At 40.3% G+C, this 24,040-nt stretch overlaps 1 protein-coding gene and 1 pseudogene across 2 annotated transcripts in view; one reads left to right on the top strand and one right to left on the bottom strand.

Annotated features, from left to right (window-relative positions):
* Window positions 1-24,040, bottom strand: part of ABCB7 (ATP binding cassette subfamily B member 7) — a 136,472-nt gene that overhangs the window by 99,478 nt on the left and 12,954 nt on the right. The window contains exon 2 of the mRNA XM_084869567.1: window positions 8,293-8,379. Coding sequence (XP_084725693.1) covers window positions 8,293-8,379 — 87 coding nt within the window. The remainder of the gene's footprint in view (window positions 1-8,292; window positions 8,380-24,040) is intronic.
* Window positions 15,817-16,665, top strand: LOC311614679 (diamine acetyltransferase 1-like; annotated as a pseudogene). Its single transcript has one exon. The product of its transcript is annotated as a diamine acetyltransferase 1-like (transcript).

Genomic DNA, 24,040 nt, shown 5'->3' with positions numbered 1-24,040 from the left:
TTTCCTCAAAAAATTAAAAATGGAATTGCCATTTGACCCAGGAATACCACTTCTAGGAATATATGCCAAGAAAACAGAAACACCAATTGGAAAGGATATATGCACCCCTATGTTCATAGCAGTGCAATTTACAATAGCTAAGATTTGGAAACAGCCTAAGTGCCCATCAGCAAATGAGTGGATTAGAAAACTGTGGTACATCTACACAATGGAATACTATACTGTTGTAAAAAAAGAAGGAATTCTTACCATTTACAAAGATGGCTGCCACAAGATGGTCAGCATGGATGGAACTGGAGAACACTATACTAAGTGAAATAAGCCAGTCAGTAAAAGATAGATACCACATGATCTCACTTCTTTACGGATAATAAAGAACATTACAGCCGAAACCGGTTTGGCTCAGTGGTAGAGAGTTGGTCTGCGGACTGAAAGGTCCCAGGTTCGATTCCGGTCAAGGGCATGTACCTTGGTTGCGGGTACATCCCCAGTGGGGGGTGTGCAAGAGGCAGCTGGTAGATGTTTCTCTCTCATCGATGTTTCTAACTCTCTATCCCTCTCTCTTCCTCTCTGTGTAAAATCAATAAAATATAAAAAAAATAAATAAATAAAAAGAACATTACAAACTGTTGAACACAAATAGACAAAGAAAAGAAGCATGGAATAGACTGTCACACTATAGCGGGAAGGTTAGGGGAGGGTGGGGGGGAAGGTGAGAGATCAACTGAAGGACTTGTGTGCATGCATATAAGCACAGCCAACAGAATCAAGACACTTAGAGCAGGGGGCCAAGGGCAAGTGTCAGGAGGTAGGGGAGACCTGGGGGAGGTCAGTGTGGTTAAAAAAAAAAAAAAAAAAAAAAAAGACATATGTACTACTAGTTGTAACACCTTAAGGAATAAAATTAATAAAATAAAATAAAAATTTAAAGGGGAAAAATAAATAAAAACATTGGTACATCTGCACAATGGAATACTACACTACTGTAAAAATAGAAGGAACTCTTACCATTTGCAACAGCATGGATGGACCTGGAAAGCATTATGCTAAGCCAAAGAAGCCACTCAGAGAAAGATAAATTTCATATGATTTCACTCTTTTGTGGAATATAATAAACAACATAAACTGATGAACAAAAATTGAGCCAGAGAAAAAAAATATTTTATAATATAATAGAAGTAATCCTGCTATTTGCATACTTTTAACATTTCTTACAACTTTTGTGACATTATAATATATTAGTACAATTTTGATAATATATTTAAAATCTTTTATTCTTGAAATATTAATGATTATTGCATGTAACATTATTATATTTAAAATTGTCTTGAAATATTAATATTTATTGAATGTAACAGTACATTTAAAATCATTTTTCTTAAAATAAAAAAGTAATAGCCGAAACCGGTTTGGCTCAGTGGATAGAGCGTCAGCCGGCGGACTGAAAGGTACCAGGTTTGATTCTAGTCAAGGGCATGTACCTTGGTTGCGGGCACATCCCCAGTAGGGGGTGTGCAAGAGGCAGCTGATCGATGACTCTCTCTCATAGATGTTTCTAACTCTCTATCTCTCTCCCATCCTCTCTGTACAAAATCAATAAAATATATTTAATAAATAAATAAATAAATAAATAGTATGAGGATTTAACTCATTTAAATCCCATTTTATATGATTATAATCCCCATGTTGTACATGAAGAAACTAATATACACAGAAATTAAGTAACTTGCTCAGAGTCATTCCAATATAGGAAGTGGTGCAGCCAAGACTCAAATCTAGGCAGTCTGGTTCCAGAGTTCATGCTCTTAACTAGAATTTCATACTACCTCATTTCTGGTGTGACATTCAAGCTCTATCCTATCGGGTCTAGTAATAATTAATGTCGTTTTTTAACATTCGTTTAAAATCTTGCTTGGCGTTGACTTGTATTGACATAACCTTCAAACACGTGGTATCTACAGAACGTGTGAAGTGCAATTAACAAGTTTTGCTTGAAAAAGTTTGTGTTTGGTTTGGTTTTTGTTGCAAAACTAGGGCTAAGAAGATGGCGGATGAAGAGCATATTCGGCACTGCATGCTTTACGAGTTCCAATTAGGAAGAAAAGCAAGTGAGGCTGCAAAAAACATCTGTAGTGCTCTTGGTCAAGATGCAGTTAGCGCCAGAAAATGCCAGCGTTGGTTTGAGAAATTTCGCGAGGGAAATTTTTCGTTAGATGACAAGAGTGGTCGAGGCCGTGTGTCCAATTTTGATCAAGAAGCTCTTCAAGCTCTTTTGGTGCAAAATCCTCAAATTACCCAACAAGAGCTTGCGACAACTTTAAATTGTTCACAAAAAACAATTTCCAATCAATTGCGTGCACTGGGCAAAGTCCAAAAGTTTGGAAAATGGGTTCCTCATGAGTTGACCGACAACAACCATAATCAAAGAGTCACAATTGGCAGTTCGCTCCTCTCTCGTCAAAACCGTTTGCCGTTTTTAGAGCAAATTGTTACCGGAGATGAAGAATGGGTGCTGTATGTTAATTTGAAAAGGCGGCCTCAATGGTTGGACAAAAATGAGGCTCCGCAGCCCACGCCAAAACCTGACTTGCATGCGAAAAAAGTGATGTTGTGTGTTTGGTGGAATTTTAAAGGAATTCTTCATTATGAACTTTTACCATCTAACCAAACCATTACAAGTACAGTGTATAGTGCCCAATTGGAAAGGTTAACCCAAGCTTTAAGAGAAAAAGAACCCGAGCTGATTAATCGGAAGGGCGTAATTCTTCACCACGATAACGCACGACTGCAAGAATCACTGCTGAAAAACTGCGCCAGTTGGAATGGGAAGTTCTCCCTCAACCTGCATATTCTCCTGATATTGCCCCTTCCGATTACCATTTGTTTCGTTCTTTGCAAAACTTTCTTCTTGGAAAAAAATTTAATAATGAAGAATGCCTCAAAAATGCATTGACCGAATTTTTCACATCAAAATCACAAGAATTTTACAACAGAGGGATTAAAATGCTTCCTGAGCGTTGGGCACAAATAGTAGAAAACAACGGCAACTATATTGTTGATTAAATTTTGTTGTATTGTTTAAATAAATTCGATTTAAAAAAAGTATTAGAAAACGACATTAATTATTACTAGACCTAATATATAATAAAGAGGTAATATGTAAATTGACCCTCAAGCTGTTACACAAGATGGTCACCCCCATGTGGTCAAAGATGGCTGCCACGAGATGGTCAGCAGGGGAGGGTCACTGTGGGCAATCAGGCCAGCAGGGGAGGGCAGTTGGGGGCAATCAGAGTGGCAGGGGAGCAGGTAGGTATTGATCAGGCTGGCATGGAAGAGTTTAGGGGGTGATTAGGCTGGCAAGCAAGCAAGAGATTGGGAGCCAACAGTCCCAGTTTATGAGAGGTATCCCAAATTGGAGAGGGTGTAGGCTGGGCTGAGGGACAAACCCCCCCAAGTGCATGAATTTTGTGCACCAGGCCTCTAGTTGTCCTATAATTCCTTTTACTCAACAAAGCTAAAGTAACACAAAGTTGACAGAGGAGAAAAGATAAAGAGACCAAAAATACTATTATAATGATTTTTTGCTTTGTTTAATTTATTGGATTGCAAAGAAACAATCTTGAAATGTATAAAGTTTGAGCCTAACAGAATTGACTGCTTCTCCATCATTAGTCAACATATGTTTGGTGTATTTAGAGCATCATTTTCAACCATCCTTAAGAGGCCTTGGTGAAAGACAAACCTGAAAGCTGACAAATATCATGCCGAAAACACATGAATAAAAACACCACAGTATTTGTATTAAACTTTAAATTCCACTTTATAGTATTTTCTGCTTCTAAAGCCAGCCATGAAGGGTAGTATATTAAAAAATGGAAGAGAAATATGAAAATGAAAGCAATGTGTTTTGTGTTCTGTGAAAAGAGTTATTTTGGATCTCAAACAAAGAGAAAAACACTGGAAAACGTTTTCTTCTCACAAATAAAATAAGTAATATTTATCTCTCCACAATTTAGAAAGCATCTTTACATAAAATTTTTTAATTGCCAATAATCCTAAAAATGTTGTTTCTAATTAGAGATACCATATATATCCTGGTTGGGTCAAGTAGTAGGGGAAAAAAGAGACAAGCTAAAAGTAAGAAAACCACATGAATAATTGTATAACAGTATGCAAATGACATTTTCATGTACAAGGAAAATTATAATACAATTAAATGTTTTTATTTCAGTGACCCTGCTGTTTAACTTCCCTATAAAAAAAAATGAAAAAGAATATGGATAATTAAATAATGGATCAGGTAGAAGAGAATTTACCATGAAGCAAGGGGACATTCTAGAATCTTCCTAGAACACTTACACAGAAAGTAAAATGTTAACCTTAAAATACAAACACACACATGCACACAAATTAGTTGTGTTATATCTAATTTACCTATTTGTAAGGCTAAAATATACACTGAGTGGCCAAATTATTATGATCTCTGAACACATAATAATCTGGCCACTCAATGTGTGTGTGTGTATGTGTGTGTGTGTGTGTGTGTGTGTGTGTGTGTGTGTGTGTATTAGAGGCCCAATGCATGAATTCATGCTTGGGTGGTGTCCAGCCAGCCTGGACAGGGGGAGAGGACATGGGCAGTTGGCTGGCCTGTCTCCTAGTCGAACTCTTGGTTGAGGGGACAATTTGCATATTAGCCTTTAATTATATAGGATATATACTGAGTGGCCAGATTATTATGCGTTCAGAGATCATAATAACCTTCCTATCTAATAAAAGAGTGATGTGCAAATTAACCACCATTCCATTACACCCTTACACCCACAAGCCATGCCCACCAGCCACAGCCACCAGCCAATCAAGAGCAAGTATGCAAATTAACCCCAACCAAGATGGCTGCAGCCACCCAGCGAGCAGGAGAGAGGCTTGGTTTTCCCTGACAACAGAGGAAGCCAAGCTTTCTGCACACCCTGGTGGGTTGAGGCCTCCACTCAAGGCTACAAAGTTTCAATTATAGAAGATAAATAAATAGCAACAGAAATGGCTGCCTCCACGGAGCAAACAGGAGGCTTGGCTCCACTCCAGGCTACACAGTTTCAATTGTAGAAGATAAATAAACCCCAGATACCAGGGCCTCTGTTTGGGTTGCTGGGGGCATGACCAGCTTGAAAACCACCACAGGCCCCTCGCCCAGGCCGCCCCACATCCCAGGAACCCCAACCCTAATCCGGGACACCCTTCAGGGAAAACCAGCTGACCCCCACCCATGCACCTCTATCCTATCTAATAAAAGACTAATATGCAGATTGACCATCACTCAAACACACAAGATGGCTACCCCCATGTGATCAAAGATCCTGCCCCCATGTGGACACAAGATGGCCACCACATGATGGCCAGCAGGGGAGGGCAGTTGGGAGGGACCAGGCCTGCAAAGGAGGGCAGTTGTGGGCAATTAGGCCAGCAGGGGAGGGAAGTTGGAGATGACCAAGCCTGCAGGGAAGGGCAGTTGGGGGAGAGGAGTACCCAGGCCTGCAGGGGAGAATAGTTGGGGGAGACCAGGCTTGCAGGGAAGAGCAGTTAGGGGTGACCGGGCCTGCAGGGGGGCTGGCAGTAATGGATAACCAGGCCTGCAGGGGAGGGCAGTTAGGAGCAAACAGGCTGGCAGGGGAGCAGTTAAGTATCAATCAGGATGGCAGGAGCAGGGGTCTTCAAACTACGGCCCGCGGGCCACATGCGGCCCGCAGAGGAGTCTGATCCGGCCCGCCAGGTTTTTTGGGCAGTGAGCGCAGCCGAGGTGTTACAGTAGGAATTAGTAGTTCATATAGTCCGGCCCTCCAGCTCTCTGAGGGACCGTGATCTGGCCCCCACTTTAAAAAGTTTGAGGACCCCTGGGTTAGGGGGTGATCTGGCTGGCAAACAGAAGCGGTTAGGGGCAATCAGGAAGGCAGGCAAGCAGTTGGGAGTCAGCAGTCCTGGATTGTGAGAGGGATGTCCAACTGCCCGTTTAGACCCTATCTGATCTCTGAACACATAATAATCTGCCCTAAATGGGCAATTGGACATCCCTCAAGGGGTCCCAGATTGGAGAGGGTGCAGGCTGGACTGAGGGAACCCCCTCCCCCCCGGACCCGTGCACAAATTTCATGCACCAGGCCTCTAGTACTATCCATAATAATAAAAGAATAATATTCTAATTAGACCAAACATCCATCCAGCCAACCTTCTGGATGACCTTCTGGAGGAAGCAGGGGCTGCGAGAGAAGCCTGGGTCCCAGGTGCCTGCCAGCAGCCAGGCAGACCCCACCCATGCACAAATTCATGCACCAAGTGTCTAGTTTTTAATAAAGCACTAAAATGTATAGATTCATAATTTTGTGGAGTTTTTTTTTACCTAATCATGAATTCTGTTTGTTTGTTTTAAGCCTGACAAAAATATCTTGTATATAACAATGGTCACGTCCTATGGTTTTGTATAAGAAAACCAAAATCATAATCTACAGTTTGAATGCAATACTTATTTAAATACCAATAGTATATTTCAAATATCTAGAACAAACTCTCCAAAAATTCATCAGAAATTTAAAAAAAAAATAACCACAGAACTCCTGAGAAAGAAGAATGAAGTTGGAGGGAAATACCAGATATCAAGCTATATTACCAAGCCTCAGTTCTCAAAACTGCCTGGTAGTGGCACAAGAACAGACATATAGACCAATAGAACAGAACAGAGAAGCCAGAAATCGAACCAAGCCATTATGCTCAATTAATATTTGACAAAGAAGGCAAGGACATACAATGGAGTCAAGACAGTCCCTTCAATAAATGGTGCTTGGAGATTTGGTCAGATACATGCAAACAAATGAAACTAGACTACCAACTTACAACATACAGAAAAACAAACTAAAAATGGTGAAAGGACTTAAATAAAAGATGGGAAACCATAAAAATCCTACAAGACTCCATAGGCAGCAAAATAGCAGACATATGCCATAGCAATATATTTACCAACACAGCTCCTAGGTTAATGGAGACTTAGGAGAAAATAAACAAATGGGACTACATCAAAATAAAAAATTTCTACACAGCAAAAGAAACCATCAACAAAACAAGAAAGCCCACTGCATGGGAGAACATACTTGCCAATGTTATTTTGTTCTTTTTTTTTTTTTTTCTTGCCATTCAGATTACTTTATTCCTGTAGTTCTCAGCCGGGGGCTATTTTGCCCCTGCCACCAATGCTATTTCATATAAATTTTTAATCTCCAAATTTTAAAGAAAACTCATACAAGTTAACAAAAGGAAGATAAACGATCCAATCATAAAATGGATAAAGGACCTACGAAGACACTTTTCGAAAGAAGACATATAGAAGGCCGAGAGACATATGAAAACATCTTCAAAGTCACTAATCATCCGAGAGATGCAAATCAAAACCACAATGAGCTACCATCTCACACCTGTCAGAATGGCTATCATCAACAAACAAGTACTGGCAAGGATGTGGAGCAAAAGGAACCCTCCTTCACTGCTGGTGGGAATGCAGACTGGTGCAGCCACTGTAGAAGACAGTATGGAGTTTCATCAAAAAGTTAAAAATGGAACTCCCATTTGACCCAATAATCCCACTTCTAGGACTATATCCCAAGAAACCAGAAACACCAATTAAAAGGATATATGCACCCCTATGTTCATAGCAGCACAATTTACAATAGCTAAGATTTAGAAACAACCTAAGTGCCCATCAGCAAATGAGTGGATTAAAAAACTATGGTACATCTGCAGAATGGAATACCACACCACTATATATATATATATATAAAAAAAGGAACTTTTACCATTTGCAACAGCATGGATGGAACTGGAGAGCATTATGCTAAGTGAAATAAGCCAGTTGGAGGAAGATAAATATCACATGATCTCACTCATATGTAGGATATAATGATCACTATAACCTGATGAACAAAAATAGATCCAGAGACAAATGGCAGGGGAGGTGGGGGGTTTGAGAGCAACCAATGGACTTGTATGCATGCATATTAGCATAACCAATGGACAGAGACACTGGGGCGGTAGGGGCCTGCCCTGGGTGGGATGGGTCGGGGGGAGTCAGTTGGAAAAAAAGGAGATATATGTAAAATTTAAGATATTGATAATAAAACAAACAAAATAAATAATTTAAAAAAAAAACAAAATCAAAATACTCTGGAATATGATAATCTTTGACAGACTTTCTATCCAAACACAGTCATCCATAAGAATTTCCATTTACTTGTTATTAACTCTTACCCCTTCTTTCGGGTCTGTGTGGAGTCCTCCTCCTGCATGACCATGCCAACATGTCCTCTTTTCTATCAATGGCCATGCCTGGAGAGCCTAGTTGAAAATGATACCAAGCATATTAAACAGTTAATTCGTGCTTTCCATGTGTGTACAATATTGCTTTACACTTTAATATAATTGATTTTATACATCTGATTATTTTTCTTATTATTTTGCCTATAATATAAACATTTGTATATATATATATATTTTAATATTTTTTACAGAGAAGGGAGAGAGATAGAGAGCTAGAAATGTGGATAAGAGAGAAACATCGACCAGCTGCCTCTTGCACACCCCCTACCGGGGATGTGCCTGCAACCAACGTAGTACATGCCCCTAACTGGAATCGAACCCGGGACCTTTCAGTCCGCAGACCGACACCCTACCACTGAGCCAAACCGGTTTCTGCTGCCTGTAATTTAAACATTTAGAAACAAAGTATTTTTTAATACTTCACAGTCTATCTTATGTTACAGTAACTTGCATACATGTTTTGTCTCTCCTATTACATGTTAAACTTCTTAATATTAGAGACTGTTTTATCTTTATATCTCCCATGGAACATACCACAGCATTCTGCACATGGGTAGGGTAGATTTCAATGCTTATTGGATTAGTTTATAAAGTTGAGCTATGTACAAATATTCCAACTAGACCTGAAAATACACAAACATCTTGTTTATTATAATTTTTAAAGGCCTTAAGATTACTACTGCACAGGTTAAAGAAATAAAAATTATCTTTTCATGTATTGGTAGATTTCTCTTTCTCTTCTATCTGCCTTAATTAATTTTTATTGTTGACATTATTACAGATGTCCTCCTTCCCTGACCCCCTTCCAACTGGCCAGCACCACACTCTTATCTGTGTCTAAGCGTTACGCATATGTTCTTTGGTTAATCTCTTCAACTTTTTTCATCCAGTGCCCTCGACCTGAGAGCTGTCTTTTGCAAGTTTCCATGCCTCTGATACTATTTTGTTCATCAGTTTATCTTGTTCATTAGATTATACATATAAGTGAGATTATATGGTATTTGTCTTTCTCTGACTGGCTTATTTTACCTAGCCCTGATAACTTCCAGGTCCACCCATGCTATCACAAAAGAGTTCCTTCTTTCGCCCGCCGGGTAGTATTCCATTGTGTAAATGTACCTACTGCTGCTTGGACTGTTTACACAGGGTACATATATTCTTTCTGACTGGTGTTTCAAGATTCTGAGTATATAGTCCCAGAAACAGAATCGCTGGGTCAAATGGTAGTTCTATTTTTAATTTTATGAGAAAACTCCATAATGTTTTCCATAGTGGCTGTGCCAGTTTGCATTCCCACCAACAATGCATGAGGGTTCCCTTTTTTCCACATCCCCCCCCCTCGAAGAACTTACTGTTTGTTGATTTATTGATGATAACCACTGACAGGCATGAGATGATAACTCATTGATGTTTTAATTTGCATCTCTCAGATGATTACTGATGTTGAGCATCTTTTCATATGTCTATTGGCCATCTGAATGTATTTGCCTATTTTTTGTCATTTCAGTACTGTTAATGACACTCAAACTGAGAAGGTTGTTAACCTTTATTTTATTATCTCCCCATTGTTAATAAACAGAGATGTGATATAAAATGCAAATGTATTTCTGGTAAAACAATTATTGCCAAAAATAATTGCATTAGCTTTTCAAATGAAAAACGTAACCCTTTCAAAAGAAATTTCACCCTCTCAAACATACACAAAAATGTCTTATTTTGACTTTCACTTATGTCATTTATGTATTTTAGCCCTAAAAATCTACCCATTTTTTTCTAAACATACCTTCTTTTCAACAGTGCTTTGAATATTCCATATGACCATAATTCATACAATGGCTAAAACACTTATCTATACTATAATTAAAGAGAAACATGCAAATTGACCATTACTCTGCTATGCTACCAGCCAATCAGGAGTGAGTATGCAAATTAACCCAACAAATATGGAAATGCCCATAACAGCCAGATGATGCTGGAGCTACTGGGGGCCCGATCAAAGACACAAACCCACAGGCCCAGCACCCAGCAACCCTAAGGCCCTCCATCATGGCACTGGGGCTGCTGGGGGCCAGATCAGAAATACAAACAAGCAGGGAGGCCATCACGCAGCAGCCTCAGCCCTGCCACAGTGGCACTGGTGATGCTAGGGGCCAGACCAGAAACACAAACACGCAGGGAGGCCTGCAGCCAGCAGTCCCAAGCCACGGCGGCACTGGGGCAGGATCGGAGACACAAACTCACAGGCCCGGCACACAGCAGCCCCAAGGCCTGCCACCGTGGTGCTGGGGCTGCTGGGGGCCGGATTGGAGAAAAAAAACACACAGGGAGGCCGGCACCCAGCAGCCCCAAGTCCCGAGGCTGAGGCGCTGGGCCTGCTTTGGGGGGGTGGGGGGCAGCGGAGACACAAACCCGCAAGAAACCTGTGGAAAAGGAGATAAACTATCATAACTTTATCTCCCTTTCCACAAGGGAGAAAATTGACCGTGGTTTATTTAGTGGTGTGGCCCATAGCTTTCTACAAGCACAGGGGATGTTATGACCACTCCCAGGAAGGTCTGGTCAGAATACCGTCTCCAGGGAATAACGCTACTGTGGTAATTCATCTGAGAGAGGAAACAAGCTTTTGTTGGGTTTATTCTGAAGGTCAGAGAACATGCCACCCCAACATATGCTGTGTTGTTATATTGATGATCTTGAGCTGCAGATGCTTGAAAAATAACAAATGCATTCAGAGGTTTAAACTGAAGTCTCCAGATCTGCCTAAAATTGGATCCCCAAAAGGAGCTTAAATGTCACAGGTCGTCCCCTTGATGGGGGAAGTGTCATCAGACAGAGAAGACAGACTCCTGTCACAGGACAGGAGAGTGGTTGACATAACACCCAAACTGTGTTACAAACGATTTTCCCCCACCCCCATTCATCTTTCCTAAAAATCATTGACTCTCCTCTAAGAGGCCTACATCTCCCGTCCCCTTTCCCTAGGAAGAAGGTATTTAAATCTGCATTCTAAGCCACCTTGAGGAGCTACTCATTTTTTCCCTGGGATCTCCCACAAACACGAGATACACATATTAATGAACTTTTGTTTTTCTCTTGATGATCTATCTCTCATTACAAGGGCCTCCACTAAGAACTCAGAAAGGTAGAGGAAAACTATTTTTCCTCCTCTATAATCCTATCTCGGGAAATCAAGTCCCCAGCTGAATAATGAGGTTGGCTCAAGTATGAAGCACTCCCAGCTGATGGGAGGGAAGCTTCTAGGTAGAAATCAATGATATTGGCATCAAAGTGGGACGAAAGACACACACACATGGTTACTGGTGGGAGTTTAAAGTGTTTCAACATTTTTGGAGGATGATTTGCCAAATTCGATTGAAATGTTCAAGAGACATCCAAGAGTCTTCTAGGAATCACATCTACTGAGATAAAGCACAAATGCATAAGCCCTGGTCAGAACCCAGGATGCTTCTGCAGACTCCCCTTCCACGATAGGAAAACCTGGGAACAACCTGCATTTTTATTTTTATTTTTTTAAAATATATTTTTATTGATTTTTTATAGAGAGGAAGGGAGAGAGAAAGAGAGCTAGAAACGTTGATGAGAGAGAAACACTGACCAGCTGCCTCCTCCCCCCCCCCTTACCAGGGATGTGCCCGCAACCAATGTACATGCCCCTGACCGGAATCGAACCTGGGACCTTTCAGTCCGCAGACCAATGCTCTACCACTGAGCCAAACCGACAACCTGCATTTTTATTTTTTTTTTATTTTTTTTTTAATATATTTTTATTGATTTTTTACAGAGAGGAAAGGAGAGAGATAGAGAGCTAGAAACGTCGATGAGAGAGAAACATCGACCAGCTGCTTCTTGCACACCCACTACCGGGGATGTGCCCGCAACCAAGGTACATGCCCCTGACCGGAATCGAACCCGGGACCCTTCAGTCCACAGACCGACGCTCTACCACCGAGCCAAACCGGTTTCGGCCAACCTGCATTTTTAGAACAAGGTGGCATCTATACTAATAAAAGGGTAATACACTAATTAGACTGAACATCTTCTGGACGACCTTCTGGACAAAGCCATGTTGGTGGGGCCAAGGCAGAGGAGGTTAGAGGCGATTAGGCAGGAAGGGGAAAGTAGTTAGGGGGGTCAGGCCAGCAGGGGAGAGCAGTTAGGGCAAATAGTCCATCAGGGGAGAACAGTTAGGAGCTAGAAGGTCGTGAGGGGTCCCAGATTGGAGGGAACGTGGGCCGAGCTGAGGGAACCCCCTTCCGGTGCACGAACTGGGCCTCTAGTCCTATATAATAAAGAGCTAATATGCAAATGGTCATCACACCCTCAAGCCATCCTGGCTCACTCAACACTGCGGAGAGAGGAATGGGGACCAGCCAGGCACAAATGAGTTAACAAGAGAGGAATGGGGACCAGCCAGGCTGCGGCCTGGGAGAGGGGCAAACGCATGCCCCACAGTCCCAAGAGCCAACAGCTGCACCTGTGGCCCAGGAGAAGGACAATCCACACGCACCATAGTCCCCGTGGTCCCGGGCACCAGCATCTGCGTCTGTACCTGCGGCCCGGGAAAGGGACAAGCTGCCTGCCCCACGGTCCTGGGCACCAATGACTGTGCCTGAGCATGCAGCCCGGGATAAGGACAAGCTGTCCACCCTGTGGTCCAGGGCACCAGCACCTGTGGCCCAGGAGAGGGACAAGCTGTCTGCCCCATGGTCCCGGGTGCCAGAACCTGCAGCTGTGGTCTGGGCGAGGAACAAGCCGCCCACCCACGGTTCCCTGTGGCGGTAGCCAGCCAGGGTGAAGCCTGCCTGGGTCCTGGGTGCCTGTGGCTGGCCAGAAGGAGGGAAATCTGGGTCCTGGGTACCTGAGATCAGCCAGAGGAAACCAAATCCAATTATGCTGTCTACAAAAAACTTACTTTAAGAAAAAAATAAGGATCACATGATCCCATTCATATGTGGAACCTAATGAATAAAATAAACAGATGAACAAAATAGGTCCAAAGACATAGAAGCATGGTACAGACAGTGGAATCTCAGAGGGAAGGTAAGGGTAGGAAGAGATCAACCAAAGAACTTGTATGCATATATGCATAACCCAAGGACACAGACAATAGGGTGGAAAAGACCTGGGATCTGGGGCAGGGGAGGGTGAGAAGAGGTCAAAGGCAGGGGGGAGTGAAAAGCTATATGTACAATAATATTTTCAAAAATAATTTTTCAAAAAGACACACAGGCTAAAAGTAAAAGGATAGAAAAAGATATATTAAAACAAAAACTAGGCTGAAGAGAACACTTCACTTTTTTTTAAACCTTTGTTTTAAATTCTTTTCTTTATTTCTTTTGTATTTTTCTTTTTTTGTATTATGTTTTCATTTTATTTTCACTTTTATTGCTATTTTATTTTACCTTTTTTCCACAATTTTCTTCTTCATTTATCCCTTTTTCATCCTGTTTTCTCTTCTCCTATCCACACTTTAGTTTTTCTCTTCCTTCCTTTTCACCCCTTGTTAAAAATTGATTTTCTTTATATGCTTTATTGACATGTTATTTTAGTCTGTTGGCTTACTCATATATCTAATTTCCACTCCACTACTCCAAGAACATGCACCCTTCTCTTTTTTCTTTGCAAGTAAATTTTTAATGCTTTTGTTTTTCTTCTCCTCTCCTACTCTCTTCTTCTGTTTAGTTTCAATCACTAAAATCAAGCCTATCTGCTCTAAGCTTTATTCTCCTTTTCCAAAAATAAACAGACAACTATCAATACACAAATATAATTTTTTTGCTTTCTCTTTATTTTCTTCTTACCCACTCATTCTTCTATCTCCTCTGAACTGAATGAGGCCATCCCCTATTCACTCAATTCCTTAACTTTACTTTCCATACATAAGTTCTGCCTCCACAGATTTTGTCCCCACCCCCACCATCACCCCATTTTCAGGGTATTTATTGTTTGCACTTTTTGGTTTATTTGTTTGATTTGTGGTGTTTTCTCCCCCATATGTTTTTTTCCGTTTCTTTCTCTCTTATTACCTTTTTTCCTTTTCTTGATATCACTTAGCTATCTTCTTCTCCCTCCTAGTTTTCTTTCCTCTGGTGGTCACTTTTATTGGGGTCATGGATGTCATGAGTACATTTGTGTTTTAAAGCCTTTGGGTTGTGCCTTGCGATTGTATTTTGTGTTCTTTGGTCAATATAGTGGAGAACAAGGCAAATAACTAGACAATCTGAGACTTGAACCACGAATGAGACAAACTCAAGACCCAACTACAGCAAGACATCACAAAAATCCCAAGTAGTGGAAATCTCTAGAATACCCAGCCCAGGAGACCTGAGAGATTGCATCACTCGGCCCCACAAAACATCTACTTTATAAGACAAAACAAAAAATCTGGGTGGAATAGCAGTGTGATCTAAGAAGATAGAAACAATCGCAAAGGAACAAGAAAATGGGGAGACAAAGGAACACCACCCATAGAATAGAAAAGGAGAAATAAGCAAAAAAGGAAATAAATGAAATGGAGGCGAGAAATTTGTCAGAGAAATAATTCAGAGCAATGGTTATCAGGACACTGAAAAGTATGGGAGACATATTCAACATGTATAAGAATAAAGGCCATTACAAGAGATAAGGAGGGCCAGTTCATAATATTAAAGGGAGCAACTGAACAAGAGGGTATAACTCTGGTAAACATATGCATCCACTATAGGAGCACCCAAATACATTTAAAAAAAAAAAAACTGGAAGATATCAAGGAAGAAATCAATGGCACTACAATCAGAGTCGAGGACTTTAATATCACATTGGCACCACTGGATAAATCCTCTAAAAAAAAATCAACAAAGAAACAGCAATCATACATGACTCACTAGATCAGATGGAATTAATTGACATCTTCAGAACATTTCACCCCAAAGCTACAGAATATACATTCTTCTCAAGTGCACACAGGAAATTTTCAGTTAAACCACATATTAGGACAGTGGTCAGCAACCTCATTAATCAACAGAGCCAAATATCAACAGTACAATGATTGAAATTTCTTTTGAGAGCCACATTTTTTATTTTTTTATTTTTTTTAATATATTTTATTGATTTTTTACAGAGTGGAAGAGAGAGGGATAGAAAGTTAGAAACATCGATGAGAGAGAATCATGGATCAGCTGCCTCTTGCAGACACCCCACTGGGGATGTGCCCACAACTAAGGTACATGCCCTTAACTGGAATCGAACCTGGGACCCTTCAGTTTGCGGGCCGACGCTCTATCCACTGAGCCAGTTTCGGCAAGAGCCAAATTTTTAAACTTAAACTTCTTCTAACGCCACTTCTTCAAAATAGACTTGCCCAGGCCATGGTGTTTTGTGGAATAACCACACTCAAGGGGCCAAAGAGCCGCATGTGGCAGTTCCCCAGCGGCTCTGATCACATCTTTCAGTTGCTCACTAAGGCTTCCCGGGTCATGGTGCCAGCCTAAGAAGAGGACACTCCCGAGAAATGAATGAAGAACCACCTTCTCCTGTTGTTCAAGTACAGAGGCTTAGTCCACAAAGGGAAGAAAAGCAAAAGACGAAAATGGCTAACTTCGCGATCCGCCCCACCACCGCCAATGACTGTAGTGACATCCTACTCCTGATCAAGGAACTGGCTAAATATGAATATATGGAAGAACAAGTAATAATAACTGAAAAAGATCTACTGGAGGATGGCTTCGGAGAGCATCCCTTCTACCACTGCCTGGTGGAAGAAGTATCCACGGAGCACATCACTCCGGAAGGACACAGCATTGTTGGTTTTGCCATGTACTATTTTGCCTATGACCCATATATTAAAAAACTCTTGTATCTTGAGGACTTCTTCGTAATGAGTGATTTTAGAGACTTTGGAATGGGATCAGAAATTCTGAAGAATCTAAGCCAGGTTGCGATGAAATGTCGCTGCAGCAGCATGCACTTCCTGGTGACAGAATAGAATAAACCATCTATCAACTTCTACAAAAAAAAGAGGTACCTCTGATTGTCCAGCGAGGAGGGATGGAGACTCTTCAAGATCGACAAGAAATACTTGCTAAAAATGGCAGCGGAGGAGTGAGGCGTGCTGGTGTAGACTACACCTCCCATTGTATTTTAGAGCAAATTCTCAACTTATCTTCTTTCTATCATGTTTGTAGTGAAGTAAGACAATGAACACCCGTTCCAAAGCTTTATTACCAGTGGCGTTGTTTCATGTTTGAAATGTGGTCACTTTAGGATGGCAATGCAGTTTGGAGTCAGATTTATCCTTGAACATCTTTTGATAACATAACATGGTGGTGTAATCTTAATGTATATGAAAAAAACTTCATTCTTCTGAGTTATTTAAATGTGTACAATGTACACACTGGTACTTAGAGTTTCTGTTGTGATTATTTTTTAATAAATTATGGTTTGATTTAAAAAAAAAAAAAAACACAAAAAAAAAAAAACACAAAGAGCCGCATGTGGCTCACGAGCCGCAGTTTGCTTACCACAGTATTAGGACAAAGGCAAAGTCTCTTCAAATTCAAGAAGACAGAAATCTTCTCAGATCACAATGGCATAAAATTAGAAATTAACTACATAAAAAATGCAAAAAAAAACAAACAAACAAACAAACAAGTAATTGGAGGCTAAATAGCATGCTATTAAACAATAATTGGGTTACCAAAGAGATCAAAGTACAAATAAAAGCATCCTGTAAATAAAAGACAACAATACAATATCTATGGGACACAGTGAAAGCAGTCCTTAGAGGGAAATTAATAGCTCTACAGGCCTACATAAAAAAAGAAAAAAAAGAAAAATGGTACTAAATTATCTAACCCAACAACTTCATAAATTAGAAAGAGAGCAACAAGAAAACCCCAGAGTAAACGTGAGGAAGTGATAAAGTTGAGAGCAGAAATAAATGACAGAAAACAACAACAAAAACAAAAAAAAAGAATCAATAAAACCAAGAGCTGGTTCTTTGAAAACATAAACAAGATTGACGAACTTCTGGCCAGGCTCACCAAAAACAAAGAGAGAGGATCCAAACAAACAAAATCAGAAATTAAAAAGGTGAAGTAACCAGCAACCACACAGAAATACAAAGGATTGTAAAAAAAATAAATAAAATAAAAATAAAAATAAAATATATATACACACACACACACACACACACACACACACACACACATACATACTACGAACAACTCTACTCCAACAAACTGGACAACCTAGATGAAATGGGTATATTTCTAGAAAAATACATCCTTCCAAAACTCAATCAGGAAGAATTAAAAAATTTGAATATGCTGACACTAATGATGAAACTGAAGCAGTAATCAAAATCTTCCAGCAAACAAAAGCCCTGGTTCAGAGAGATTCACAGTAGAGTTTTACCAATCATTCAAAAAAGAAATGAAACCTATTTTCCTCCAGGTAATCCAAAAAACTCAAGAGCAAGGAACACTTCCAACCTCTTACTATGAAGCCAGCATTACCCTAATCACAAAACCAGATAAAGACACTACAAAGAAAGAAAACTACAGCCCAATATCTCTGATAAACATAGATGCTAAAATCCTCAAAAATAAATTCTAGCAAATTAGATACAGCATTACATAAGAAAGATCATACACCATGACCAAGTGGGATTTATTCTGGGGATGCAACGATGGAACAGTATCTGCAAATCAATTGACATGATATATCGCATAAACAAACTGAGAGATAAAAATCACATAGTCTTATCAATTGATGCAGAAAAAGCATTTGACAAAATCCAACTCCCTTTCTTGTTAAAAACTCTCAGAAAATAGAGAGGGATAAAACCTGAACATAAGAGCCTTGTATGGCAAACCTCCAGCCAATATCATACTCAATGGGCAAAAACTAAAACCATTCCCCCTAAGGACTGGAACAAGACAAGGATGCCCACTGTCACCATTCCTATTCGACACAGTACTCGAAGTGCTAACCATAGTGATCAGACAAAAAGAAATAAAAGGCATCCAAACTGGAAAAGAAGTTAAACTGTCATTATTCACAATTGACATGCTATTATACATAGGAAAACCTAAAGACTCCACCAAAAAAAAACTACTAGACTTAATAAATGAATTTGGCAATGTAGGAGAATACAAAATTAACACCCAGAAATCAATGACTTCTTTATACACCAATAATGAACTCACAGAAAGAGAAATTTAAAAAACAATCCAATTTACCATTACACCAAAAAAATTAAGATACCTAGGAATAAACAACTAAGAGGTAAAAAATCTGTACTTGGAAAACTACAGGACATTGAAAAAAGAGATACTGGAAGACATAAACAAATGGAAGAATAAACTGTGTTCATGGACTAGGACAGTGGTCAGCAAACTCATTAGTCAACAGACCCAAATATCAACAGTACAACGATTGAAATTTCTTTTGAGAGACAAATTTTTTAAACTTAAACTTCTAATGCCACTTCTTCAAAACAGACTTGCTCAGGCCGTGGTATTTTGTGAAGAGCCACACTCAAGGGCCCAAAGAGCCGCATGTGGCTTGCAAGCTGTAGTTTGCCGACCACGGGACTAGTAGGATCAACATAATTAAAATATTTATATTACCCAAAGAAATCTATACATTTAGTGCAATCCCCATTAAAATTCCAACGGGCATATTTCACACACCTAGAACAAACTCTCCAAAAATTCATATGAAATAAAAAAAAAGACCCCAAATAGCCACAGCAATCTGAGAAAGAAGACTAAGTTCGAGGGATCGCAATACCAGATAATAAGATATATTACAAAGCCACTGTTCTCAAAATTGCCTGGTACTGACGAATAGAACAAAACAAAGAACTCAGAAATTAACCCAAGTCATTATGCTCAAGTAATATTTGAAAAAGCAGGCAAGGGCATACAATGGAGTCAAAACAGACTCTTCAATAAATGTTGTTGGGAAAATTGGTCAGACACATGCAAAAAAATGAAACTAGACCACCAACTCACACCATACACAAAAGCAAACTCAAAATGGCTAAAGAACTTAAATGTAAGACAGGAAACCATAAAAAACTTGGAAGAATCCATAGTCAGCAAAATATCAGATATCTGTGATAGCAATGTCTTTACTGATACAGCCACTAAGGTAATGGAAACTAATGGGATCATAAACAAATGGGACTACATCAAATAAAAGCTTCTGCACAGCAAAAGAAACCATCAACCAAACAAGAAAGCCCAGTGCATGGGAGAACATATTTGCCCATGTTATATCTGATAAGGGACTAATCTCCAAAATTTGTAGGGAACTCATACATTTAACAAAAGGAAAATAAATAATCCAATTTTAAAAATGGGCAAAGTACTTGTATAGAGATTTTTTGAAAGTGGACATACAGAAGGCCAAGAGACATGTGAAAATATGCCCAAGGTCACTAATCATCCAAGAGATGCAAATCAAAACAGGGAGATACAATTTAAGCATAGTAACCTCCATCTTGGGTAAAAACTGCTGTTTGAAATTTAACCCTGCTATAATGGCTTCTGTAAACGTTTGCTTGCTTAAATAACAGGGGAAAATAAGACTATTCCCCATTCCAGAGAGGCTATAAACTATGCCCCAGACAGAGTTGTCAATGGTGCCAGGCCAGGCCTTGAGATATGGTCTCAAGGCCCAGTCCCAGCACAGAGGGCTTTTTCTCAGAAGGTCTGGAAGTCTCATTACAAAAAGCTGAAAAACATATAAATAAGGGAGATTTACACCATATTGGGCCCCAGAATTTAAAAAGCAAGATTTTCCTCTGGGCTTGCTAGTGCTAACAAATAGTACTCCGAATAAATTTGGTTTATTAATTAAGGCATCTTCTGATTTACAATATAATATCATCTCACACCTGTCAGAATGGCTATCATCAACAAATCAACAAAAAACAAGTGCTGGCTAGGATGTGGAGAAAAAGGAACTCTCGTGAGCTACTGGTGGGAATGCAGACTGGTGCAGCCACTGTGGAAAACAGTATGGAGCTTCCTCAAAAAGTTAAAAATGGAACTCACATTTGACTCAGTAATCCCACTTCTAGGAATATCTCCCAAAAAATCAGAAACACCAATAAGAAAGGATATATGCACCCCTATGTTAATAGCAGCACAATTTGCAATAGCTAAGATTTGAAAACAGCGTAAGTGCCCATCAGCAGATGAGTGGATTAAAAACCTGTGGTACATCTACACAATGGAATACTATGCTGCTGTAAAAAAGAAGGAACTGCTACTATTAGGTCTAGTAATAATTAATGTCGTTTTCTAATACTTTTTTAAATCGAATTTATTTAAACAATACAACAAAATTTAATCAACAATATAGTTGCCGTTGTTTTCTACTACTTGTGCCCAACGCTCAGGAAGCATTTTAATCCCTCTGTTGTAAAATTCTTGTGATTTTGATGCGAAAAATTCGGTCAATGCATTTTTGAGGCATTCTTCATTATTAAATTTTTTTCCAAGAAGAAAGTTTTGCAAAGAACGAAACAAATGGTAATCGGAAGGGGCAATATCAGGAGAATATGCAGGTTGAGGGAGAACTTCCCATTCCAACTGGCGCAGTTTTTCAGCAGTGATTCTTGCAGTATGCGGTTGTGCCTTATCGTGGTGAAGAATTACGCCCTTCCGATTAATCAGCTCGGGTTCTTTTTCTCTTAAAGCTTGAGCTAAGCTTTCCAATTGGGCACTATACACTGCACTTGTAATGGTTTGGGTAGATGGTAAAAGTTCATAATGAAGAATTCCTTTAAAATTCCACCAAACACACAACATCACTTTTTTCGCATGCAAGTCAGGTTTTGGCGTGGGCTGCGGAGCCTCATTTTTGTCCAACCATTGAGGCCGCCTTTTCAAATTAACATACAGCACCCATTCTTCATCTCCGGTAACAATTTGCTCTAAAAACGGCAAACGGTTTTGACGAGAGAGGAGCGAACTGCCAATTGTGACTCTTTGATTATGGTTGTGGTCGGTCAACTCATGAGGAACCCATTTTCCAAACTTTTGGACTTTGCCCAGTGCACGCAATTGATTGGAAATTGTTTTTTGTGAACAATTTAAAGTTGTCGCAAGCTCTTGTTGGGTAATTTGAGGATTTTGCACCAAAAGAGCTTGAAGAGCTTCTTGATCAAAATTGGACACACGGCCTCGACCACTCTTGTCATCTAACGAAAAATTTCCCTCGCGAAATTTCTCAAACCAACGCTGGCATTTTCTGGCGCTAACTGCATCTTGACCAAGAGCACTACAGATGTTTTTTGCAGCCTCACTTGCTTTTCTTCCTAATTGGAACTCGTAAAGCATGCAGTGCCGAATATGCTCTTCATCCGCCATCTTCTTAGCCCTAGTTCTGCAACAAAAACCAAACCAAACACAAACTTTTTCAAGCAAAACTTGTTAATTGCACTTCACACGTTCTGTAGATACCACGTGTTTGAAGGTTATGTCAATACAAGTCAACGCCAAGCAAGATTTTAAACGAATGTTTAAAAACGACATTAATTATTACTAGACCCGATATTTGCAACAGCATGGATGGAACTGGAGAGCATTATGCTAAGCGACATAAACAAATCAGAGAAAGATAAATATCACATGATCTCATATGTGAAATATTGTGAACATAAACTGATTATCTAAAATAGATCCAGAGACACAGAAGCATCAAACAAACCATCCAACCTCAAGGGGAGGTGGCGGGGGACGGGCAGTGAAAGATCAATCAAAAGACATGTATGTATGCATACATATAAGCATAACCCAAATAAATTGTCCTATGTAATAAAAGAGTGATATGCAAATTAACCACCACCCCGCTAAACCCATAAGCCACACCCACACAGCCAATCAGGAGCGAATATGCAAATAAACCCAACCAAGATGGTTACAGCCACAGAGAATAGAAGGGAGGCTTGGGTTTCCCAGGCAATGGAGGAAGCCAAGCTTTACGCCTTCCCTTGCAGGCCTAGGCCTTCACTCAAGGCTATAAAGTTTCAATTATAGAAAATAAACAAATCCAAACAGAAATGGCTGCTGCCACAAAGCGTGCAGGAGGCTTGGCTCTGCTCCAGGCTACAAAGTTTCAACTGTAGAAGATAAATAAACCCCAGATAGCAGGGCCTCTGCTTGGGTTATCAGGGGTGTGGCTGGCCGGCAAACCACCAAAAGCCCCTCACCCAGGCCGCCCCACACCCCAAGGGAACCCCCACCCTGATCCGGGACATCCTTCAGGGCAAACCAGCCAGCCACCAACTGTGCCCAGGACTCTATCCTATCTAATAAAAGAGTAATATGCAAATTGACCATTACCCCAACACAAGATTGCTGCCCCCATGTGATCAAAGATCCTGCCCCCATGTGGACACGAGATGGCGACCACAAGATGGCCAACAGAGAGGGCAGTTGGGAGGGACCAGCTGGCAGAGGAGGCAAGTTGGGGGTGACCAGGCATGCAGTGGAGAGTAGTTGGGGGGAACCAGGCCTACAGGGAAGGTCAGTTAGGGGTCACCAGGCCGACAGAGGAGGGAAGTTGGGGGTGACTGAGCCTGCAGAGAAGGGCAGTTCTGGTGGGACCAGGCCTGCAGGGGAGGACAATTAGGAGCAAACAGGCTGGCAGAGGAGCAGTTAGGCATCAATCAGACTGGCAGGGGAGTGGTTAGGGGGTGATCAGGCTGGGAGGCAGGTGAGCAGTTGGGAGCCAGCAGTCCTGGATTGTGAGAGGGATGTCCCAGATTGTAGAGGGTGCAGGCTGGGCTGAGGGAAACCCCCCAACCCCCCAGCCTGTGCACAAATTTCGTGCACCGGACCTCTAGTATATATATGATAATAATGTAATGGGGTTAGAATTGACCTATATAGAATGCACCATTTTTGTATGCTATTGAAGGTAAATTATAATTAATTCAAATTACATTGCTATAAATTTAGGATGTTAATTATAATCCCTATAATACACATTCATTTCCTTAAAAAAATATATACATAAACAAATTAAATGAGAAGGAAATCAAAGTGGTACACAAAATTAATCAACTAAACCTGAAAAGGGCAAAATTTGAAGGACAAAATGGTTAACAACATAGTGAAAACAAATAAAGGCAGAAATTCTTCCTAATTAGAAATTCTTCCTAATTAGAAGTAAGTGAATTAGCCCAGCTGGGCATAGTTCAGTTGTTGAGCATCAACCTATGAAGTTCAATTCTCAGTCAGGGCACCTGCCTGGGTTGTGGGCTCCATCCCCAGTGTGGGGCATGCAGGAGGCAGCTGATCAATGATTCTCTCTCATCAATAATGTTTCCTTCTCTCACTCCCTCTCCCTTCCTCTCTGAAATCAATAAAAAACATTTTAAGTACATTAATTAAACTCACCAATCAAAAGCCAGGCATTGGCTGAATGGATTTAAAAACACAACCTAAGAAACACTCTTTAGACCCAAAGATTTTTAAAAAAGGGTTGAAAGTAAAAGGATGGAAAAAGATATTCCACGCAATAGCCACCAAAAGAGACCTGGAGTGGCAAAACTAATAATAGACAAAATACACTTTTAGAAAAAAGTTGTTACAAGAGACCGAAAAAAATCTGTAATATAATAAGCTCAATCCAAAACAACCATACAGACAGAGACAGA

The sequence above is a fragment of the Pipistrellus hanaki genome (assembly GCF_964339955.1).
Source record: "Pipistrellus hanaki genome assembly, chromosome: X".
Taxonomy (NCBI): domain Eukaryota; kingdom Metazoa; phylum Chordata; class Mammalia; order Chiroptera; family Vespertilionidae; genus Pipistrellus; species Pipistrellus hanaki.
The sequence above is the reverse complement of the archived record's forward strand: the minus strand, read 5'-3'. Positions and strand labels throughout refer to the sequence as shown.